Source organism: Enhydra lutris, unplaced genomic scaffold (genome assembly GCF_002288905.1).
Source record: "Enhydra lutris kenyoni isolate GAN:26980312 unplaced genomic scaffold, ASM228890v2 scaffoldscaffold13, whole genome shotgun sequence".
Classification (NCBI taxonomy): domain Eukaryota; kingdom Metazoa; phylum Chordata; class Mammalia; order Carnivora; family Mustelidae; genus Enhydra; species Enhydra lutris.
This window is the reverse complement of record NW_019154097.1, coordinates 50,763,863-50,783,772: the sequence shown is the minus strand read 5'-3', so window position 1 is coordinate 50,783,772 and position 19,910 is coordinate 50,763,863. Positions and strand designations below refer to the sequence as shown.

The 19,910-nt window shown below is 40.7% G+C and overlaps 1 protein-coding gene across 1 annotated transcript in view; it reads right to left on the bottom strand.

Annotated features, from left to right (window-relative positions):
* Positions 1-18,190, bottom strand: part of LOC111145506 (BAI1 associated protein 2 like 1) — a 68,998-nt gene extending 50,808 nt beyond the window's left edge. Inside the window, exons 1-3 of the mRNA XM_022500398.1 lie at positions 18,149-18,190; positions 15,734-15,809; positions 10,456-10,542 (exon numbers count right to left, since the gene is read on the bottom strand). Of these exons, the coding sequence (XP_022356106.1) occupies positions 10,456-10,542; positions 15,734-15,809; positions 18,149-18,190 (205 nt within the window). The remainder of the gene's footprint in view (positions 1-10,455; positions 10,543-15,733; positions 15,810-18,148) is intronic.
* Positions 18,191-19,910: the final 1,720 nt, after the last annotated feature.

Below are 19,910 nucleotides of genomic sequence, written 5' to 3'. Positions count from 1 at the left end.
CAGCAGGTACTATGTTAAGCAAATAAAATAAATTCTCTATTGATTGTTCACTATTTTTGTGGGAAGGATTTTGATCTCTAAAGGGAGCCTAACCTGCAACTAAAAGATGAGGGATTTTGGTCAACAATAACTGCTCTGGGGGTGCCTGGGTGGCTCAGTTGGTTAAGCGTCTGACTCTTGGTTTCCGCTCCGGTCATGATCTCAGGATTGCGGGATCAAGGCCTGCATACGGGTCCCCCACTCAGTGGGGAATCTACCTCCCCCGTCCCTCTCCCTCTGCCCCTGCTCTCTCTCTAAAATATAGAAATTTAAAAAAAAAAATAACTGTTTTGGCTCAACTTAGCTCTCTCATTGATTCTGGTATGAATTCTTTTACTTTCTTCAGACCTTAGAAATATACTTGTTATATTGTTGTAAATTTATAAAATTTCTTTAAAGATACTTCAAATACTTTTTTCTGCTCTTATTTTTAAGACCCAAGACTGATTTTGACATTGACAAAACTATAACAAATGTATTTCTTAAAGTTGCATGATCTAAAAAAATAAACAATTGCATGACCTATAAACATTGTATCAATAACAAAAGAAAACCTGTGATTTTTGTAGGTTTCTTGGTGATGAGATAAATTGGACACAAAACAGAGGATTATAAGAAACTGGGCCAAAAAATTAATAAATGATTCAAAATAATGCAATAGCTAACTAAACAGGAACAAAATAACAGTCTAAATTTATTTAATGTCGAGCTGTAAGAACCTCATAGTACATCTCTAAAGTCCCCAAAGAAAGTCTCCCATTATTTCTTGAGAAATAAATGATAAAGGGCTTTATTTATCCATGCTTTAAAAATGAAAAAACAATTTCAAACTTTCTTTTAAATATTTTGCCAAAAGATTTTCCTGTGGCCATTTTTGTTTTCCCTTTCTACTTTTTTCAATATTTTCTAAGTTTTTAAAATAAACATTTTTGATTTAGGGGCAAATCTGGAACTTTTATACACATTTCGGTTCCCTCTCAAATGAGTACTGTTCCTGGGGTGAACTGTGTACACGGAGTAAAGATTTCTGTGTGCACTACAAGCACATACCTGACAATGAGTTCTTCACGTAATTTATGACTTAACAACTAAACACAGTGGATTAAAATATTTTACCTACCAATCCTGACTAAGAGCTCTGGTTTCTGGCTCTTTGTTGTTAGCTCCTCCCAACAAGGCAAAATGGTTGTGCTCTTGCGGACATACTGCTGTGGTTGTTAATGCATGTTAATTAAACCCAAGCACTTAGCAGGTGGTAAGGAACTGCTTTTTATTTGGAAAAGGCCTATAAAGGGCCAGGTTGAAAGCAGCTGGGGCATGTGGGACAAACTTCTCTGCTGCAACCACTCAGCTCTGCCACAGTAGCCTCAAAGCAGCCACAGACAACACGTAAGAAAGTGGGTGTGGTCAGCTTCCAAAAAATTGTAATTACAAACAGGCGCTGGCCAGCCCTCTGGCTCGGGTTTGTTCGCCCCTGCAGTTAAGGCACAACTAATAGGGCGCCTGGGTGGCTCAGTTGGTTGAGCAACTGCCTTCGACTCAGGTCATGATCCCGGACTTCCAGGATCGAGTCCTGCATCGGGCTCCCAGCTCCTTGGGGAGCCTGCTTCTCCCTGTGACCTTCTCCTCTCTCATGCTCTCTCTCACTCATTCTCCCTCAAATAAATAAATGAAAAATCTTAAAAAAAAAAAAAAAAAAAGCACAACTAATAAAAGGTGATACTTTAGCAAAATGAATTTGAAAGAGACTTCAAAAATATATGCTAATTCTTATTGTAATCTTCAAGTGATTTAGAGCATTTAACATAAAAATGACTAAAATGTGATAATTCTCTTGAATCACTACTATTTTACTTTCAACTGCAGTTGAAAAAAACCAATGACAGGGCGCCTGGGTGGCTCAGTGGTTAAAGCCTCTGCCTTCGGCTCGGGTCGTGATCTCAGGGTCCTGGGATCGAGTCCCGCGTCGGGCTCTCTGCTCAGCAGGGAGCCTGCCTCCTCCTCCTGTCTCTCTCTGCCTGCCTCTCTGCCTACTTGTGAGCTGTCTGTCAAATTAAAAAAAAAAAAAAAAATCTTTAAAAAAAAAAAAGAAAAAAAACAATGACACATTTTCTGAGTATTCTCTACAATGGAACAGCCTATTCGTAAAGAGACTTTCATTTTTAAGAGAAAATGACCAGAATAGGGCTTTTGGGGGGGGGAGGATGTATTTCTGGCAGATTTACAGAAAATTTAAAAATGCTATTATTTCTCAGGATGCCTGGGTGGCTCAATCTGTTAAGCATCTGCCTTACCCTAAGGTCATGATCCTGAGGTCCTGGAATCAGTAGCACATCAGGCTCCTTGCTCGGTGGGGAGCCTGCTTCTCCCTCTGCCTGCTACTCCCCCCTGTTTGTGCTCTCTCCTTTCTTTCTCTCTCCCTCTCTCTGACAAATAAATAAATAAAATCTTTTTAAAAAAATGCTATTATTTCTCAGATTTCAGATAAAATAACTTATAAGTTTTGGATATTTACATTAAAATATTTTCCATAATGTTTGAGTCACTTCACCCTGCGAAACTTGCATGATACCTTTGTTCATATGGCTAAAACAGAAAATAGAAAGCTGTTTCTACTGCTTTGAAAATTCTAAATACTTTACAAGAATTTCATTAAATGATGTCATATTATATCAGCTATTTTTATGTTCTAAGAAGATATGTTATTTACTAATATTTAAGATATTATTTAAATATATTTAAATCACAGAAGTCCCACCATTGCTTGGCATTTCCCCTTTTCATTTCTTGGTGAGTTTCAGTAGGAACAAAACTTTTACACCCTCCATAGGTGTTACCCCAACATAAGGAGAGAACTGTGAGATGATAAAAAAAACGGTTATAAAGAGAAAGAATCCTTCATGAATCAGAATCAAGAGGCACAATAATACCATCAACAGAACTTTACAACTCAAGAACTTCACACAGTGGAACTACTGCATAGATAATAAAAGGAATCAAACATGAAAACAAAACCCAAATTAAAAGTTAACTTGCAGGGCGCCTGGGTGGCTCAGTGGGTTAAGCCTCTGCCTTAGGCTCGGGTCATGACCCCAGGGTCCTAGGATCAAGCCCAGCATCAGGCTCTCTGCTCAGTGGGGAGCCTGCTTCCCCCTCTCTGCCTACTTGAGATTTCTCTCTGTCAAATAAATAAATAAAATCGTAAAAAAGTTAACTTGCAAAATCAATAATAAAAAGACAACCCAATTAAAAATTGGCAAAGGATGGGGTACCTGGGTGGCTCAGTTGGTTAAGCCTCTGCCTTTGGCTCTGGTCATCATCAGGCTCCTTGCTCAGCAGGAAGCCTACTTCTTCCTCTGCCTGCTGCTCCCACCACTTGTGCTCATGTGCTCCCTCTCTCTCTGACAAATAAAATCCCTTTTTTTTATCTGACAAATAAAATCTTAAAAAAGGGGGGAGGGTAAGCAAAGGATCTGAATAGACATTTCTCCAAAGAAGATACACAATGGCCAGTAAGAATGTGAAAAGATGCTCATCATCCTCCATCACTAGGGAAATGTAAATCAAAACCCAAATTAGATATTACTTCATACTCACTAGGATGGCTATAATCAAAGACAGTGTTAACAAGGATGTAGAGAAATTGAGCCCTCACACGCTGCTTATGGGAATGTAAAACAGTGCATTCATTTTCAAAAACAGCTTGGCACCTCCTGAAAAGGGTTAAATTGAGAGTTACTCTATGAGCCGGGAACTCCACTCTTAAGTGTACATCTAAGAAAAACATTTACACGCAAAATCTGTACACAAATGTTCACAGCAACATTATTTCTACTCGTTATAAAGCAGAAACAACTCAGGTATCCACCAACCAATAAATGGACAAATAAAACACCATATACCTATACAATATTATCCATTCACAGAAAAGAAGTGTTTCTAATGCTACAATGTATGGCACAGAAAACAGCAAAGGAGGGCAGTGGTTGTGCTGCCTCGTTTCCCAGAGATAAACCCATGTGACAGGTTTTAAAAATGCATCACTGAAAGAGAAAGTACAGCAAAGAAATGAATGATAGTAATAACAAGAGTAAGCAGAGCTGGGGCGCCTGTGTGGCTCAGTCGGTTAAGGGTCTGCCTTGGGCTCAGGTCTTGATCCCAGAGTCCCGGGATCAAGTCCTGCATGGGACCCCTTGCTCCGAGGGGAGCCTGCTTCCCCCTCTGCCTGCTGTTTCCCCTCCTTGCGCTCTCGCTCTCTGACAAATATATAAAATCTCTTAAAAAAAAAAAAAAAAAGTAAACAGAGTTAAAGAAGTAGCTGGCTGTGGGAGTGCTGACACTGTGGTCATTTGGGAGACTCTGAATGTGCGGCCACAAGAACTGAGTGAAGCCCGAACTTAACACAATGAGCAAAGCAGCTGTGAGAACAATGAAGATGTTTCAGAGGAAGTGCTATCAAAGGAAACTTCACATGAAAAGACTTCTCGAGGGTATCTCATCCCATCGAAATCACAAAGGATAAAATGTTGGAAACTGATGCAAGTTTAGGGAAGAGCATGACAACCCGCAAAAGCACAGAGAAGAGGCCTGTCCCTTATCCTGAGTTACAGGAGGAGACAAGTGTTGAAACCACTCGTTTTACAAATAAAGATGCTTTAATTACCAGTGTTTCTAATGCTTTAAACTACTGTGTACCAAATAAATACTAATTTTACTATATTTTTCATTTCCCTATACACTTATAACTGAGAATAAGAATTTTTAGTGTTTTTGACAAACATTTTTAAAGGTCATGGGACAATTCTTAATTTTCTCCATTGATTATTAAGAAGGCTTTCGATGGTTTTTAACTTGCATGGTCATTTTTATGGTCCTGCACTGCCATCTAAAAGGAGGTCTGCAGGGTGCTTGGGTGGCTTAGTCAGTTAAGTGTTTGCCTTGAGCTCAAATCATGATCTCAGAGTCCTGGGATTGAGCCCTGCACTGGGCTGTACCCTCAGTGGCGAGTCTACTTCTCCCTCTCCCTCTCTGATCTCTCTCAGATAAATAAAATCTTAAAAGAAAAAAATAATAAAAAACAAAACAAGGTCTGTACGTAAAATTAATGAATTTCAGAATTCAGAAAAATACCAATAGAATTAACCCAAAGATAGTAGAAAAAAGAAAATAAAGGTAAGAGTACAGATTCATGAAATTGAAAACAAAGATACAATGGAGTGAACCGAAAAACTGGTTCATGAATAATCAGGAATAATCAAGGAAAATGTATGTGCTTACACACTTACATCACCTACTCTAACGCTACACAAGAGAATGTCAATGAAAAAAATTGTACGGTTTTTGAGTTCTCAAATATTTGTGCATAAGAAGTGGCAGCAGAGAGTCATCTTTCTGGTCTTCGCAACTTTAGAGTCCACAAGGCACATTATCTCATTTCATCTTCACACAGTTCAGAAGGGGTTACCGTCATCCCCCGTGGGCATGCCAATGGCTCACAGACATGAAATGTTGCCCGAAGTCACACAAGTCGACAGCAGCTCACTGAGCATCTCTTAGGTGCTGGGCATCCTGCTATCCGCCAGCGTCTCAAGGGAAAATAAAATTTAGCCTGGCCTCCTTGTCCTAGGTTCTAGGATCTTTCCTATGCTTCAGTTGGGGAGGGAGGCACTCTATGACCCACATTGACACCGATGTCACCTACCATACTCTCTAGGAGTCACCAACTCTTATAACCCTTATTCTGTCTTGCTTGGCTACAGAGCACATCATCAGGGACTCAGGACCCAACGTGGTTACCCACCAGGTGGAAGAAGGTGACTGCCAAGTTTACCCTTAGGGCGTATTAGTCACATCAAGGAAAACACTGGGTTATTGCCCACCCTGCCAATCATGAAGGAAAAATTCATCCATGAGGCTCCCAAGGATGAGATGAGGCAGTGTATGAAGTACAGGACACACAGCAGGCAGGCACTTAATGAGATCTAAGTTTCTGTATGAGGCACAGAAGTGCAAGTGCAAAAGTCAAGCAGGACCTATAAAAGCCATATATGCTATATTATCTAACATACATTTTACACACACACATGTGTATATGTATACATAAATATATGTAAACTTCTCTGTAATTTCCATCCTTCCTAACCCTGTAACATGACACCTGGCATTTCCGGTCAGCACCTTAGTGAAATCACCACCCCTTCCGAGGGGACCAGTGACCTCTCATCACCACAGCTGCCAGCCTCTCTGCAGTCTTTGGCCACTGACACTGCTTCCTGCTCATCTCCCTCTTGAAAAGGTCCCCATTGTGGGGTTCCCATCTTCTTCCTCTTCAGCGGCCCCTTCTTGGCTGGCTGGCTCTTTTTCTCTTTGCCTCAGTCAAGCATGGTATAGTGCAAAGGCAAGGAACTCAGAATCTAAAATTGAACCACCTATTACCCACTGTATGATCTATGGCACACCCTTCCCTTCCAGGTCTCACCTAGAGAGATAGTGAAAGTGTCTACACCCAACTCAGGGCTGTTGGGTGTTTGAGATTAAATAACACCTATCAGGCGCTGGGCCCTGTGCCGGGCAGAGCCAGCACCCGACATATGCCGTGAGACATGCTGTATATGAGTATCCTCAAGAGAAGAAAAGACCAGAAAAGAATATAGTGGTGACAAAGTACTTGTGTCAAAGTGGTAAAATTACAGGTGACTTTTTTCCTCTGGTCCCCCAGTTTCTTAAAAATGAGGCTGTAAGGTCACACAGACACATGGGCAGAGAGGAAGAAGAGAGGAGGAAAGAAAGGAAAGTAGCAGAGGCAGAGAAAATGCACCTCAGAGTTCATGATTACAAGTCACCCAAAGGCTGAAAAGAAAAACAAAAGGGCAGAAAACCAGAAACTGCCCCAAAATCCCTAACTCTTCCTCTGTTTCCATGTCCCAAATAGGAACAGATTGCAAAAGATGGCTATGGTTTTCAGCAGAAAAAGCAAGTATCCAGGAGAAGTAACAATTGTAATGTCTGAGGTATATACATGCTAGTGAAACCATACTCCATGTGGGAGAAAAACATAATCCCACAGAGACACAGAATGCCAGAAGCACTATGCAGTTCGAGGCATAGCTAAAGCAAGGACATTTGTATAAGGCCTTTCCTTTCACTGAAAATTGCTGAAACAAGACCTTTAATACCTGTCCTCCTAGCAGCTATGTCCTCTCCCCCTCAGATGTATTCCTTGGCTAACAATGCTGGGGAAAGCTCTCTGGCTGCAGGGTCATGAGAAATGAGAGGATATTATGTGCTGGGGCTGCCAGGGAAAGGCTTCCTCTTTGTAAAGGGCACAACTGAGAAGAAATTCCTCTTCCTGCTTTTGGATACAATGGGAGGAGAGAGGATGTGATGCCTAAGACTAGCAATGGCAGCCATCTTGGTACTATGAGTTGAGCTTGAGGATGAAAAGAAAGAGAGAAGGAACCTAAGCTCTTAGTAATCATTACCTAAGTAGGCATCTGCTACTTCTGGCCTTCTTATGTGTGCTAATGAACATCCTTTATGCCTAAGCCACTATTAATTGGGTATGTGTTACTTTTAGGCAAGAGCACCTTAAAATTATTCACATAGTATTTGGTGAGCTGATGTGTTAAGAGGGATATCTAAATGGAAACACCCGTAGCCAGGAATCAGAAATGGCATGGCTACAGCTCCTAGTGGATGCCAATCCAAATGACAAGTATAAAATAAGCAAAAGGTGAATCACCTTTTCCCTCCAGCTTTTAGATCTTTTTTCCCCCTAATGTGAGAAGAGAGACTGAAATGCTCAGTTCTGCCACTGTAATTAACACTCATAATACATTTGGCCAGGTTTTCCAAGTAGAATCCTCACAGCAAATTTCTATGAATTAGGTCAATATTTTACCTAGAGGATATTTTCTTCATCCACCTCCCAAAGTACAAAAGTATCAGAATAAATAACAGAAACTTCACGTAAAAAAGTATGTAAAATCACAAAGGTTGTCCTACAGCAACATTAAAAAATATTTGAATTCAATATTAAAATGAAAACTACTCTTATAATCTCAGTTTTAGAAAGGATAAGAATTCTTCAGCATCCCTTTCACTTCCTTCCTGAGCAAAATTTTTAAACTGAAATTTTAAAACTAGTGTTTGCTGTCAAATAAATAAATAAAATCTTTGGGGCGCCGGGGTGGCTCAGTGGGTTAAAACTAGGGTTTGCTGGGGATGGAGGGGAGGGACACACACAAAGGTTTTTCAGAGACAATACTCTTCAAGAATGAAAATTTTGAATTGATTCATGATCTTCACATATGAAATGCCCCTTCAGTTTTATCAGATGGGATTTATAATGTTTCATAATAAAGTAGGAATACCAACACCAAAAGTCCGTAATTAGACAAAAAAACCTTCTTGAAAAATGAGAGAAACAGAATCTACCTTAGGGCTCTTTCATCTATGAATTTTTCATTAGTCTTTCATACATGGGATTTAAACAGACATAGGGTAGTATTTTAGCCTACACTTTAAACAAAATAAAAAACCAGGCACATGAAAACAAGTTAAACACGGGGCGTCCAAAAGCAAAGCTTGCTAGAGCAGCACTTTATTGTAAAATTGCTGCAGATGAGCAGAAAATTACTAACTATATGACGTGGGGACTATAAGCAAAAAGGCAACTTGAAACAAAAATAAAACACAGAAGTTATTTCCATTCCCTCCAAAGAGAACGCACATCCACATGAAAGAAATCTCACCACTGCGACGTAGTTTCCTTGTCCAAACTGAAGAAGTTTTCAGCCCGTGTTTGCAACAACACAGTTGCTGTGGAAATGGCTGACTCAACGTTATGAATTCACAGCTGAATAAAGTAAGGTGTGGAACAGAAATCTTATTTAAACAGTGGCGAGAACCATAAAACATTAAAAAGGCAAACTGAACGATGGTGAATCAGAGCACCATATGGTTTAATGTAGGGGTCATACGTTTTCCCATGGTGCCTGACACAAATAGGATGTTTCTTTTTAATTTAATCCTATTTTTGGAAACCTCTAATCATCTCCATCATCCCAGTAAGTTTTACTATCTGCTTCTGTCTACACAAAGAAGCATGTATTTTATTAAACGGATTCTGGTGAGGACCGAGTTTCTAGAGTCCATACCTTGCCAGAACACACACAAGTGACGGCACCAACCGAACACAAGTCAGGGCTTTGAAAAATTTCTGCATATAACTATTCTATTTTACTAAATAGAGCAGTATGGACTTATTTATCACACGACATCACTTCAGGCTTAGGTTTCAAGACTCTTTACAAACCCTTCAAGAACCGAAGTTGTCAGAGAATGTTCCTGAGCGCCCAGTTCCACTTCACATCCTGCAGCCCAGCCCCCAATCCCAGCACTGTTATCACACCTTGAATTTGTTCCTCCACTTTTATGGGTCAGGTAAGAGTTCTCCAAGCAATCTTGAAAACACTTAAGACACTTTATACAGAAATGATGTGAATTATTTGAATCCTAAATGTATGCTCCCCACAAGCTCCCCCCGACCCCAGCTTCCCTTTCTGCTTTTTAATCGGAGAAACACTTTTCTTTAACCCACTGAGCCCCCCAGGTGCCCCAAAACACTTTTCTTTAAATACACACACTCCACCAATATTTTCCTCTGCTATTCTGAACATTTCAAATTATGGCAGACATTTTGAAGCCAGACAGCTTACCCCTCGTAAAATAAAACATATTTAAAATAAAACATATTTCATTCTTTAATCAAGATTTTAAAATGATGGTTATGTGTGGGGCTATTAGAAAAGGAAAAACAGCGACTTTTCCCCCCTTAGGAGAGGGCGCAGTGAACGGACTCTGTAGACAGAAACCTAGATACCCTCGGAGGCTGGTGGTGCTGAGGGTGTGGCTGCCCTTCGGGTGCGCACAGGAGATCAATTCATACCAGCAAAACCGGAAAAATCACAACTGAGAGCAACTGTGGAAGCAGCGAGAGCCAAGAGCAGGACGTAAAGGAGTCTGACTTTCTGCTAGGTGAGTCACAGGAAACACTCCTGCCAGAGTCAGGAGGCCCACCGTGCCCATCTCCTTAAGAATGTAGGTCAAAGCTCCCTGGGCTTCATGCTCCAGGGATCCAAGCGGAAGGGCTAGGGCCCCAAGTTTAGAGGCAGAAGCCCAATTCCTAGGGAGCAGGGAGGCCAGCCACTGGCCTTGGCCTGCCCTCTAACTAAGCCTCCACTTTCCACAGACACAGCAAACTCGATCATCCTAGAAGCGAACACACTGGAGTACTGGGCTAGCTCTTACTATTCTGGATTTGGGCCACTTCATATGTTCCTGTTAGGGCTCACAGGAGGAAAGGCCCTGCAACCAGCTTGACTTGTGTTTGTATATAATGGACAGTCGGCTCACCCAGCTCTGTCGACACGGGGGACCCGGTGGCAATCTCACCAATCTTGGCCACTCCATCGTAGTAGGCTTTTCCCGCAAGGATCATAGCTAGACAAGGAAAGTGACACAAAAAATCATCACTTAGACAAAGAAAAGAGAAAGTGCCATGGAGGTTTGCTTCCAAATACCTCTCAGTCCCTTCTGGCTACAGGAAGGTCTGGGCTGTGCCAAGGGTGGCTTTCAGAAGGTGGGGCTGGTGCTTAATAGCTGTGCCAGGGACAGGGATCTCTCCACTGCACTTCCAGAGGCCCCCACTCAGTGGAAAACCCTATCAGATCCTCATCTTAGGATCCCGGGGAACCTTCAATAGCAGGCTCTGGAAGTCCAGAAAAGGCCCTGCTTTCATCATGATGCCAGTTCCAGAGTGGATGTGTTTTCAATATCAAATTAGGGCTGCAACACATCCACTCCAGCAAGAAATCTTTCCTCAGCCGGTTATTCTACAGCTCTATAGGTCTGCAGCATTGTTAGAAGAACTTGTATGCAGTGCCCCAGGAACCTGGTCTTTCTTTTTTTCTTCTTTTTAAAGATTTTATTTCTTTGACACACAGAGATCACAAATAGGCAGAGAGGTAGGCAGAGAGAGAGAGAGAGAGAGAGAGAGAGAGTGAGTGAGTAGGAAGCAGGCTCCCCGCTGAGCAGAGAGCCCGATGTGGGGCTCGATCCCAGGACCCTGGGATCATGATCTGAGCCAAAGGCAGAGGTTTTAACCAACTAAGCCACCCAGGCACCCCTGAAAAAGGTATTCTGAGGGGCACCTGGGTGGCTCGGTTTTAAGCCTCTGTCTTCAGCTCAGGTCATGATCAGGTCAGGGTCCTGGGACTGAGCCCCACATCAGAGTCCTTGCTCAGTGGGGAGCCTGCTTCTCTCCCCTGCCTGTCGTTCCCCCTGCTTGTGCTTGTTCTCTCTCTCTCTCTCTCTCTCTCTCTCGCTTGCTCCCTGTCAAATAAATAAAATCTTTAAAAAAAAAGAAAGAAAAAGGTATTCTGAGCCACAACCAATAATATATTTGTTGTCAGGGAAAAAAACCTACGAGATTTGAAATACATTATCATTCTAAAAACACAAAAGAATGACCTGAAAAATAATTGAAGGTTCTATCCTGCCCCCACCAACTTTCTGGCAGAGACAAGGGAAACTTTCATTGCTGTAGAAACTAATCATCTTAAAATAGTAGCTCTCCTTTCAAATTGATTCTGATGACTATATTATAAGGTACAAAAATCTGTTTTTGATTTTTCTTTTCCTTTCTTTTTCTTTGGGGAGAGGAACTGAGGGCAAGAGAAACCTGAGTTTGAATTCCACCTTCACTTCTAATAACATGACTTCCTTGGCAAGGTAGCTATCCTTTCTGAAACAAAGGACGGTCATCTATAATATGTTTTAATGGGGCGCCTGGGTGGTTCAGTGTGTTCTGCCTTCGGCTCAGGTCATGATCTCAGGGTCCGCAGATTGAGCCCCTCATCGGGCTCTCTGCTCATGGGGAGCCTGCTTCCCCCTCCCCCCCGCCTGCCTCTCTGCCTACTTGTGATCTCTGACAAATAAATAAATAAAATCTTTAAAAAAAAATAAAAATAAAATGTCTTAATAGCATGACCACTGAACAAACAAATAAAAAGTTATTAATACAAATTCCTTCTTTCATTTTACAACCACCAGGCTTTTCAGCAAGACCTAGCCTATTTAGGGTGATTTTGAAGAAAATTTGTTTTACTTCACTCAAAGATGAACTTTGAAGAACACAGAATTTTGGAGCTAAAAGAGCCCTTAGGAATCTCTAAGATTCCTTTCCTTTTACTGTGAAGAAAACCAGAGGCCAAACCAACTACTTTCCCCCTATTTTATGATGGGTATTGTTTTAAAATGGTGAATTAAAAAGGCATTTCAAGTATAAAAAGGGGGAGGTCACAGAACAAATTATGTACAAGTCCAGCTGAAGATATTACTGGCCAAAAAAGTAGTATTTTCATGGCAAATTCATCCATTTCAGCATTTCTTGTTGAGTTAAAAAGTTACAGATTTTTTGGCTTTTACTATATGTGTACAAGTTTAACAACTCTAACACTCTATTATACAGTTACTTCGTAAGTCTGAGAATAACCTTAAAGTATAATTGTAAAAAAGAACAATAACAAGTAGCATTTATGTGGACCTTCCATGCCATTAGTTAAGTTTTTCAAGAATATGAAGACATTGGTCAGTGGTTTTATCACCCTGTTTCATGAAGGAGAGTGGAGTGGAGATATGCTGGGACATGCCCAAGGTCAGTGGCAAATCAGAGGGAGTGCATGAAACTACAGCAAAGGTCACCTCCTCAGTTCAGTTATAGTGCTTTTTGACTCTTTGATCTCAGCTATAACTGAAAAAGGGAAGACTCCACCTAAAAACAAGGTTGGTAGCCAATAAACTGTCACGCTAGTATGTGCAATATTTTAATGTGAAGATTTTAAATTTTAAGATACTGATAAAGCTGAAAAGCAGATCAGTGGGAGAACAGCATTAAGGTTTACACAATATATAAACAAAATTTTTGGTTTGCCTTCACGCATTACATTGACATTTTTCATTAACTGATGACTTATGTTTAAAACTAACCTCAGAATGGCAAAATACTCTTGCTTTTACCATAAAGTGGAGTTAACTTTAAAAACTATATAATTTATCCAGAACTTAATAAAGAATCAAACAGTATTCTCATAATTTTGCCATCCCCACTTTGTGAATACATTAAGAGAGTTTCTACCATTTATTGTCTTAAGGAAACAAAGCATATTTGTTCTATTTTAGTGGCTGACCGACTAATTCACCAATCTATGTACTTCTGCCAGAGAATTTTTTCTTAAGATATGATTTCATTAGGTTACAATTCTGATCAAAACTTATAATAGCCTCCACTGCCCATAGTGTAAGCCCATACGCCACAGAGTTCATGATAGATTTGTACAGTAATGGCCTTCAATAAACCACACCTCCCAGAATTCCCAACCTTTGTAGTCGCCTATATATCTTGTGTGGCTTGGTCATCTGACTTGCCAATGGGATGCCAGCAAGCATAACTCCCTCAGGTGTTTGCGTTCTTGCAACAGCCTGCTATGCTCCCAAGAGGGAGGGAAGGAGCCCAGCATCCCTGGCTGACTACAGCTGTAGGATGGAACCCCTGGGGGCTAGAGAACTGCACTGCCTTTACAGGATCTTGAGAAATAATAAAATATTGTTGTCTTAGGCCACCAAGTTAGGGACCCTTGATAACTTGACAACAGGTAACTGATGCTGCATTCAAATGCATTAAGAACCTGACCCTACTCCACTTGCATTTTATTATTTCCCAACAGCTTCCCACCCATACCAGTGTGGACCTCAGATCTAGGCTTGGATGAGGTCTTTTCTGCCTGAAACCTAACATTTGTCAGCTAGCACACCTCCTACAAGGCCCACTGCCTGCTCTGTTTCCCACCAACCTTCACTATTCAAATTCCTGTGACACTGCTCATTCCGTGCTCTTTGTTAGCTCTGCGTGTTGTCTTGATTTATGACCTAAGTGCTGACTGCACATCTAGCATCCTAAACTATGCTACAAATTCTTACCAAGGACTTTACAAATTCATCTTCATTTCTCAATGGCTTCAGTAAAAAACAGATGGCCTGCAAGAAAAAAAAAACTGGGAATACTTTAAAAGTGCAGAATAGTCCCTTTGGGGAAAAGCCTTGTTAGCAAGAGACTAAGCTGCTGGCAGGTCCTTGAGTCACCTTATATAACTGCCTCAGAGAGGTAGCAAGTGCTAGAAAGAAAACAAAACAAAAACAAAACAAAACACTGCAGGTCATGGTGATTTACTTCACACGGGCATCTAAGGCAATGACTTTGTGGCCTTGTGACTAAGCAGCCATCAAGGGAGAGTCAGCTGTGCAAGAATTCTAAAACAAGTCTCCGTCCTGCTCTTTGAAGGGGTGAGGGGTTACCTACAGAAATCACTGATACTGAAGATAGTAAATAAGCACTTTACTTTTCTATGAGTATGACAACTGGACACCTGTCATCCGAAGTCTAGCTACCATACCCCCTTTTCCTGGGGCACGCTTATGCTCAAAGTGTGTAAGTCCAGGGGTTTATTCTCAAAAATCTCAAGAGGGAGCAGCCAAAAGTGGGCCATGGTGAATAGGAGAAACAAGCTATACATAAAAGACACAAATCCTGATCTGAAGTCTTCAAATCTAAAACTATTGGAAACTAAATTTACTCACATTACTTGGTGGCCTTAGTGAACCAGGGTAGAGGGTGAAACTGGGGTCTGAATATTTTGGGGGTGACGCTTGTTACATAAGGAGAATTGTTTTGACCATGTTAGAATTTGGTGATTATTAGCATCTCAAGTTTTTTTTTTTTTTTAAAACAATATTTTATTTATTTGATAGAGATCACAAGTAGGCAGAGAGGCAGAGAGAGAGAGAGAGGAGGAAGCAGGCTCCCTGCGGAGCAGAGAGCCTGATGTGGGGCTCGATCCCAGGACCCTGAGATCATGACCTGAGCCGAAGGCAGAGGCTTAACCCACTGAGCCACCCAGGCGCCCCAGCATCTCAAGTTTTTAAGGTGATCATTGATAACATTCACTTTCTAGTAGGGAAATGCATGTGTAGATGCAGGTCAGCTTTCTCAAATGAAACCTCCTGAAACTAGCAAGCAAGTCTGGTTCACAAAGAGAGACAATAGCAAATGCTTGAATTCATTTTACAGGAAGCACTCATTTTGAAATGAGAATCTAAGTTCAACCTTTAATTTAGATGTTTTTCCATTCAGGATAAAAATGTGCTGATATCACTATCAAAAGTTATACACCCAAAAGCAAGAAATTCTTTATAAAGAGAACAATTCCTCTGCTACAAAATACTAATAAATATTTTAAGTACGCATTTCATATGTTATTAGTTCACAAAGAATTTGCTTTGCAAAGTGGAAAACATATTGACAGTAATGATATAAAATACTGAGTCACATCAATAACCATGATTTGATCATTAAATGTATCACAACAGTCAAAAGACTGTTCCATCGTCTTCCATTTATTCATTTCAAATACACTAATATCCTATCATTGCAAACTTCCATAGAATTAAATAATTTCTACCAACTTAAAGATATTTTAAAATTTCGCTATTAAGCACTTCAAAATAATTAAGTAAAATATCGACTAAACAGTTTTTCTATGTGCACTATATTTATAAATTCAAAAAAGAGACTTACCATTAACAGCTTTTTCATAATTTTTTCCTAAGTTTATCAAATTTCGTAGCCCAGGATTGAACTGTTCCATAACATTCTGACAAATAAAACAAACAAATTAATAAGTAAGCAAACAGTAAATCAAATCATCTTTAGATTTTGTCCCTAAATAGCCTGGGATACCTAAGTATGCTTGACAGTACAGTCTACAAAGCCATGAACGTTTATTCCGAAATAATAAAAAGCATATATTTCCTTACGGATGGAACAGGGTTCTTGCACCAGCAAGGCGTGTGTAATCCTGTCAGTTTTCCATTGCCCAAGGGCTGCCCAGAACCTACTGTAAATGGAGCAAGTAGCAGACATGCATACCTACAAGCATACCCCACAGGGACTATGGGCCCAGAAGCTGATGCTTCCTTTGGGTTTTAAGTAGGTTAATGGTTGTCAGGCTAGTGTTAAAAACAGGTGCACATGATCGAAACTTAATTATATGAGCAATGTCTTGGTTACCAATTGAACAGAAATTTCTAAGAGATCTTGTTCATTCAGTAAGTACTCATGTAGTAACCACCAAGTGGTAGGTCCTATGCACACAGTAGATGGGAAGGCACGGTTTCCCTATCCTGGATTTCATGATGTCATAGCTGTGAAAATGTTATGGTTTTCATTTCTAAAAGTGTCATTCCTGTAGCACTATAAAGTCATAAACATAGAGACAAATACTATGGTAAGTATTGAGACAGTCAATTATTTAGACAGTTGTTCTAAACTTAAAATATCCGAAATCAAAGTAGAGACAATAGATCATTCTTATGGGCTCTGACTTCTTGACTGAGAACACATGGCGAATGAATGTATCTACAAATACATTACACCTATGAATAATGAGCTTCACAGCATTAATCATTCCAGGCAGACCACTCAAGTCTCCTTACCCACCCCTCAAAATGTGAACCCTGTTTGTAGAGGACCAAGCAATAAAAAGAATGAAAAATACCCAACATTCAAAGAGGCAGATACTTGATATACATGCTCTGCTGGATAAAAAGCTTCTCCTTTATAAATCAGTACAGAGAGAACATAATAACTTATTTTATCAAACAGTGATAAAGGCTTATCATGAAAAACAACCCCAGGCTCAACCTTCCCTCAAACCTGAACTTACTCCCAAGAGCACTTTCAACTAACCCGCTATTCTTGTATTTATTTCCAAAGTTTGGGATAATATTCTTGATTTTTCAAATTTTGGATGATAACCACTGGCTTTCTACTATAGTAGATGAGGGCTCAGCTCTCCACACCACCCCTCTTCCCCTACTTCAATCCTTCCTACATAATTAAACAGCAATTTCCTGGTAAGTCGATAGTCAGGGTTATTAGGACTTTGTAAATATCGGTCATACAATGAAAGGAATGTACTAAGGATTAGGTTTCCTTTCTTGGTACAGTCTTTGTTTCTCCTGGGATTAACAATCATTTCATCCCCCTCCTCCTCGCTTAGTTTTCCATGAATCCACCTTAAATTTTTCGACATGCTCTACCACATCTAGCAGAAGTCTATCAGTATTTCTCAACGCACAAAGTTAACACACAAAGTTGTCAGCTAAGCTTCCATTCCATTTTCCCCCAGAACTTCGTCCAAGGACTCTCTGTCCTCTTGCTCAGTCTGGCCTGACTGTCCCTGCCACACTGTTACCCTTACATATCCCTTTCCCATCCCCTGTGTTAGAGCTCTCATTAGCTGGACTCCACACCTTCCTCTTTCTTCATTTATTCCTATTTGCTGGAGATCATTCTCCAAGAGCAACCTAAGAAATGATGCATAAGAGATAAATTTGAGTCCCCATGTGTCTGAAATTACCTTTACCTTGATATTTGATTGATATTTTGCTGGGTAGAGTATTACAGAGCTCAAGTGATTCTCTTTTAGAATTTTAAAGATATTGCCCCACTATTTTTAACATCCAGTTTTGCTATTGAGAAGTCAGCCATCATTTCTTCTTCCTTTGTATAGGAATTTGTAGGGGGATGCTTATTTTTGGAAGCCCTGTATACTACATAGTGGTCTGTCTTGGTGTGCGAATTTTTTCATTTACTTTATTGGGCACTTGATTCACCCTTTCCATATAAAAAAAATTACATCCTTTAGGTCTGAAAAATGTTCCTATTTTGTTTCTTCTCTCTCCCTAATTTCTGGAATTCTGATGAATATTTTACATATCCTGATTTCTTCTCTAATCATTTTACCTTTTTTCTCTAATTTTCCACTTTTATTTCCCCATTTCTGACAGGTAACTTCACATTCCAACTCTTATTATGTTATTTCATTTTTTATTTATTCTGGAGAGAGGGAGGGAGGCAGGGAGTGCATGCAAGGGCAGGGAGGGGCAGAGGGAGGAGAGACAGAATCTTGAGCAGAGTCCCCACTAGGGCTCTTTCAGAGTTTTTAGTTATTCTCCCATGCCCCACCCCCATTTCTCTTCAGGATTTATTTGAGAGAGAGAGCACGAGTGAGTGAGCATGAGAGCAGGGGAAGGGTCAGAAGGAAAGAAACTTCAAGCAGACTCTCCCGCTGAGTGTGGAGCCCAGTGCAGAGCTCAATTCCATGACCCATGAGATCATGACCTGAGCTGAAACCCAGAGTTGGATGCTTAACCAACCAAGTCAACCAGGCACCCCTGGTTATTCCTTTTTAAAAGCATCCTGTTCTTGTTTTGTGAATATTGTCTCTAATTTGAATAAACTGAAAATAATACCTTCCAGTTTCCCATATTATCTCCTGACTGTTTCTTTTCACTGTTTGGTATCCATCTGTCTTTTATGTTGGAGGCTTTCAAACATCTGGTGATACCTGATCGCCAGTTCGTATTTGAGAGTAAAGCCCTAGAATGGTGGCTTGAAGCTTGTGGGTGTGGGTGTAAACAAAGGGTGGTTGTTGACTAGCAGGTTCATTTGGAGTGATTGGACAAGTCAGCTATAGAGAAACTGGCCCTGTGACAGTAACCAGGGTCCACTGAGTCTCTTCAGAGAAGTTTCTCATTTTCTGTTAAGGGTAGAGGAAGAGACAATCACCGGCTCAGCTTTCCCCATCACGAAGGGGAGTGGATTGGGAATTCCACAGTTTACTGGACTGATTTTTACTGAACTACCCTCCTCTCTACTCCAACTCCAGGATTTATTTCCTCCTGGAAATGGTGTTTCCACATGGAGAACTCCTCTGATTCAACATACCCTAAGTTTAAATCTCCAGTCTGCCAGGCAGAGGGAGCTGCTGGTAGTACTGGTGGTTGGGGTAGGAAAGGAAAACTAGCAGTTTAACCAAACTGTGTAACTCCTACTCTAGCCCTGGGTGTTCCTCCATCCCCACCTTCTGTGGGACTGCTCCTCAGCCTCTGGGGATGAATGGTTCAGCCTTCATCAGTTCTCCCACTGCAGATTCTTTAGGTTTTCTTAAGGCAGCTACCACTCCTCTGTCCATTTTCTATCACCCCAAATCTTCTTAGGTCTTTTATCAACTGCTAAGTCTTCTTAAAGTCTTCTTCAAGCCTTAACACCATGGGTTTATGGTACCCCCCTCACCTCCTTTTCAAGATCCGTTGCTGTCAATTCAATGCATTCTTAGAAGAAAAAGGGGGAAAAATGGCCAATCTGCTTTGCTCAACTGGCAGTCCATGCATCCCGTGTTTTTAGAGCCCCTTGTCTGAGCCCCATTCACGACCAACAGCCATAAAGCCCCAAAGCCAAGGATGACTCCTCTACCAGTCTCTCTGTAAGACGGTAAGGCTCAATACCTGATCACACGGACCTGTGGCCACAGCTGCTACGTCCATCATCTTTTCTCAAGTCCCACTTTTGTTTTTAAGCTTATTTTGAAATCATTTAACATTCACAAGAAGTTGTAACTTCACAGAAGTGAAACTCCACAGAATTCTCAGGTAGGCTTCCTCTAAATGTAACTTATATAACATAGTACAGTATCAAAACCAGGAAACTGGCAATGGTACAACACTTACTAGCTAAACTACAGACTTTATTGTATTTACTGGTTTTTGTATCACTCATTTGGGGGAGAGGGTGCATTGTTCCCATGAAATCTTACCACATATACAGATTTAAGTATCATCACAGTTATAGAAATATTCCATTAACACAATGACCTCCCTCATGTTACCCCTCTATAGCCACACCCTCCTCA